This window comes from Rhodamnia argentea, chromosome 1, assembly GCF_020921035.1.
Source record: "Rhodamnia argentea isolate NSW1041297 chromosome 1, ASM2092103v1, whole genome shotgun sequence".
NCBI lineage: Eukaryota > Viridiplantae > Streptophyta > Magnoliopsida > Myrtales > Myrtaceae > Rhodamnia > Rhodamnia argentea.
The window spans coordinates 33,461,535-33,466,506 of NC_063150.1; the positions used below are offsets into that span (position 1 = coordinate 33,461,535).

General features: G+C 42.3%; 1 protein-coding gene across 1 annotated transcript; it reads left to right on the top strand.

Annotated features, from left to right (window-relative positions):
- The first annotated feature begins 3,326 nt into the window (after positions 1–3,326).
- On the top strand, positions 3,327–4,349 carry LOC115738913. The gene has a single exon (XM_030671715.2). The coding sequence runs from the start codon at positions 3,461–3,463 to the stop codon at positions 4,271–4,273; it is 813 nt and encodes a 270-aa protein (XP_030527575.1). The 5' UTR covers positions 3,327–3,460; the 3' UTR covers positions 4,274–4,349.
- The last annotated feature ends 623 nt before the right edge of the window (positions 4,350–4,972 follow it).

A 4,972-nucleotide genomic window follows, 5' to 3' on the forward strand; every position in this document is an offset into this window, starting at 1 on the left:
AGAGTTAAAAAGAGCAACAAAAAAAAAAAAAGAATCAAAGCGTGTGAGCTACAAGATTTAGATTAAATAAAAAATAAGATGTGAGAAGTGAAAGCCGATTCAGATTTGTCTTAAATCTTGTTGCCTTACTTGAAGAATTTAGGTCGAAAAACAAGCAAGGGTTTATTTTTATTAGTTGTATGTATCAACGCTGTTCAAAAATTTTGTCAAAGAGATGATTTTTGTTGATGGCGTCCAAGGGCATCACTGGATAATAGGGGTGAACAAAGTGGATCGCCCGGACCGAACCGGATCGACGGGTTCGGTTCGGTTCTTGAGGTCACCAGTTCCTCAAAGTGAAATCGGTGTTCGGGCGGTCCAGTTCCAAGTTCTAAGGTGGAAGCGGATCGCCCTGACCGACAAATTTTTATTTTTATTTTTTCAATACATAAGCTAATTAAAATTTCAAAAAAAAACATAACTCAATTTTAATTTTTTAAAAAAAGATAGAAGGAAACCTAATGGTCATTTTTTGGGTCATTGGTGTGGCCCAATTGCAGCATTCTTCTATTTGCACTTTGATTTTCTCTATCTCATTTTCACGCGTGTATCTTTCCAGGTTTTCTTGCATGCCCGAACTACTATGTGGGTTTCATATTTTTGTTTTCATTTTATTTTTTATTTTTATTTTACCAGTTCCATTAAATCGCCCGGGAACCGAACCGAACCGACGGTCCGATTGGTCCACGGTTTCGGGGACATTCAGTCCGATCCAGGGTTCATGAAATTGAGAACCGGTACCACCAGTCCGATTCACAGTTCTCAAGGGAACCGGACCAATCCGGACCTTGCTCACCCTTACTAGATAATACTGTAAGTAGTACATTCGCAATACATTTTTTGGTCAAGTAATTTTAAGGGATTGAAATATAAAATATGAATTGTGGCGTGGCACATAATAAAAGGAATAAATAAGTGCAAATTTCCTTTTTAGATAAATTTCAAATGTACACTTATTGCAACTTAGCAAGCGTCATCGCTCCTAAGCTTATTTCCTCGATTAAAAAATGATCCTTTTGAGCCGCCACGATTGAAGATTGTTGGAGTTAAACGCGAGAATTCACACGTTCAAAACGAAATATGATCCTTGCAAGCTCCTGTAAATCTAGGCCACACTTGATTTATTGGCAAAGCTAGCCAAACTAGGGTCGATTCTAGGGATATAACCCCATATTTTTAGAAACTTCTTTAAAAAATTGATTGAACTTGTCAAATACAGGAGACACGATCTAAAACCGCGGCTACTCATCTTATAACAACCCTTAATGGTTCGAACCCCATGGGCTTCGAAAGTTTGACTAAAATAACCGACGACCGGCCTGCTCAAAAGCCGACAAACCCAAGGTTAATTGATCAAGTATGTCGTAGACCCTTACTCCTCTCGAAGAAGTAAGTTAACGAAGAAGAGGCATTTGCGAATGTTATGTTATTAATTCAAAGAGATATCTAAGTCAAATAACCCTCGCACCTTGGGTCGTTGCAATAAGATCTGAACATGAGTTGCAGGTGACATGTATTAATGTCTAATTTATTTGTATTATATGGTATTTCTGTAATTATGTTTCTAACTGTACCCTTATATAATTAGTCACTTCTACAAGTACATATCATAAGGTTGAGCTATCATAGACATTTTGTTGTTATTTTCTTTCCGACTCTAAACAATAAAATGGTATTGTAGCAGGAAAACACATCAAATCATTCAACATTTTTGCCCCAAATCAACGATTCCTTTACTCCAAATGCTATCTCAATAATGTCCGATGCATTTTCAAATTGTTGTTATTCTCTACCATCTCTTTGCCCATCATCTTCTCCTTCTATTGATACCAACTTCCCATCATCTCTCAGTAGCATTTGGCCCACTTTCACCTCTTTTGCCCTCTTCTTTGTTGCTATTCAAATTGCAGTCGTGCAATGAACCTCATTGTCTTGTCTTTTCCAACATCATAAGTCTCGTCTCCATCAAATTCAATGCAGACAATTGTCATTTGTGGTAACCTTAGTTGAACCTATTCTAATATGAAAAGATATGCTGAGGTATGTGGATGAGTCTTTTCTATGTTTGCCGAAGCTTATCAATGATCAAAATGACACTGCGGCGATCAAACTTGATACCCCATTTGACAAACCGTTGATTAGGACTATATTAAACATATTCAACACATATTCACATATTCATAATTATATTTGATAGACTACAAGCATCGGGCAAACGCAATCAGGTTAGGCCTATGACTCTTTGCCTAAACTCGTATATGATTCAAAAGACAATTTAAATTTCTTCAAGACTAGAATCGATCAAACTCTAGAAGCAAATAATTTTGTTTATAATGAAAATTTTAAATAAGGGTTTGAAGTGTCCTTAGTTTCTCAAGTAAGGGCTTGAAGTGAATCTTATTTCAAATAAGAGTATGAAATATCCTCATTTTTACAATTAAGGGCATGGAATAGACATTATTTCAAACAAGTATTTACCTTCATTTTTTCAAATAAAAGCTTAAAGTGAATAGTATTTCAAATAATGGCTTTCTCACTGGTTGACAAGGGTATTTTCGTCATTTTATTCTTGTTTCTTTCCTTTTTCTTTTTCTTTTTTCTTTTTGTTAAAATTAGAAGAAAGGAAATGCATGCGAGCAAGGGCACGTGCCCTATGCTCTCCTACTTGTATTTCCTTTTTTATTTTTTTAACTTAATCTAACTAAAAATTAGAGTAAGAATGCATTTTGACAAAAATACCCTTAATCGGCAGGAATATTTAGTAAGTCGGTCGACTAGCAAGGTCAGCTTGCTTGAAATAACCATGGTTGCTTCAGGCTCTTATCCGAAATAATTTAGCTACTTCAAATTCTTACTCTAAATAAGATTCATTTATACATTTATTTGAAAAAATAAAGGAATTTCGAATCCTTATTTAAAATTTTCCCATACATCTTCTTTTATGCCTCAACCCTACAGCCCAATGTAAGCACACAATTAAACTCAACGGGCTAACGGGCTCGTACCTTAAGCTCTTTCAAAAATTAAGCATTTGGTTTACTCTAAACGAAGCGGGGCGCAGCGAAAATGGCGTGATTCTCTAGTCTCCGACACATGGGAGACCGTGAGAGAGACTGGTGAGAGCCGCTAATGAGAGCGCGACAAGTGGCGCACACGCGCTCAGAGGCGAGCGTGGGCGTGGATGGGAGACGTGACACCAGAGCGCCTCGGCGGGGGGGTCCCCCTCTATTATAACCTGAAAAAGAAGACACCGCCTCTCTCTCTCTCTCTCTCTCCCTCAGTGTCTGCCGTCCCTGCCAAGCTAATAGCAACACTCCCCAAAAAGCACCTTACCCTCTGTTTTCATCATCTTCACCAACCGAAAAAATCCTTCTCTCTCTCTCTAAACTCAGAGAACGAGACCAGACTCGCCAGAGCAGAGATGAAGATAAAGAACAAAGGCAAAGTCCACCCATCTCCCTCCTCTTCCGCTTCCCACTCTTCTTGCGGCGCCAGCAGAGACGTCCTCTCCGTCACAAGGCTCTTGCCGGCAGCCATCCTCGCCCTCGTCTCCGTCCTCTCCCTCGAGGACCGCGAGGTCCTCGCCTACATGATCACCAGGTCCCTCGACACCACGACTCCCGCCGCCAGCGACGGCTCCGGCAGGAAGAAGCAGCAGCCGCCGAAGAGGGGGGCGGCGGCGTCGCCCAGCTTCGACTGCGACTGCTTCGACTGCTACCGGAGCTACTGGCACAGGTGGGACTCGTCGCCCAACAGAGAGCTCATCCATCAGGCCATCGAGGCCTTCGAGGACCATCTCGCCCTCGGCGAGCTCAGCATGAACAAGAACGGCGGCGGCGGCCGAGGCAAGGCCAAGCGACGCGAGCGTGACAGCAAAATGGCCCGTCGGGCCGTCTCGGGCCAACCCGAGCCCGAGCCCGAACCCCAGATGCCCGTGATCGAGACTGCCCCGCCGTCCGAGTCCGAGGACAGAGTCCTCGTTCCGCTGGAGAATGAAGTGGTGTTTTCACCTACGCCGGTTACCTCTCCGGAGAGGGCTAGAACGGAGAAGCTTCCTGAGGAGGCCGAGCTGAGCTGCCAGCCTCCGGCTGCGGCTCAGGTGGTTGGCGACGTGGCGGCGAGGAGCGCTCGGGCGGCGGTGAGTAGCCACAAGGGTTTGGCGAGGAAGGTGTTGCCGGACGTGTTGGGGATACTGAACTCCCGTTTGTGGAGCCTTTGGAGTCCGAATATGTAGTCAAAACTATCATGAAAAGTCCTCTGTTTTTTCATTAATTAATCAATCAATCAAATCCATCTCCTTCTTTGTCTTTCTTTCTTGTTGATTTTTGTGTTCCTCGAGCCAAGAGAAGAAAAAGGAAAGGGGCAAAAGACTCATCTTTTTTCTGGGAGGGACGGTACAATGGTAGGTCATATCATAACTATATTTTTTTCACATAAGATTGTGTCGTATCTTTACTCATTTCCAATATCCTAAATTTTTAAACATGTTTCCTGGGAAATATTGTCTTGCCTTTTCTGAGTGGGATTCGATTTTTGGCATCCCCTGTTTTAGCGGTGTTCTTCTTGCTTAGGGACTAAGTTTAGTGGGTGATTAAATTAGGTGGGCACAGGTATCAAGTTTGTTCTTTTGCGAGGTGGGGCCAATGCTATTGAACAGTGAAACAAAACAATCTCTCTTTAGTTAGTGGCAACGTTAACTTATACCAGAATGCCCCATGATTCTGGGTCACTTCTTTACCATATTCTCTCCTCCTTTTTGTTCAAGAATGTCAAAAAGGGTTGCCCTAGTGTCGTCTGCTTTCTTCCTTTTGATTCCTTTCTGGGGGGGCATTGTGTAGTACTAGTGCCCATCTGGTTTGGCTGGTAATTTCATGCCCTACCATCGTCTCTTTCATCCGCCTAACTGGATATGGCCCTGTTTCCAATCGAATCT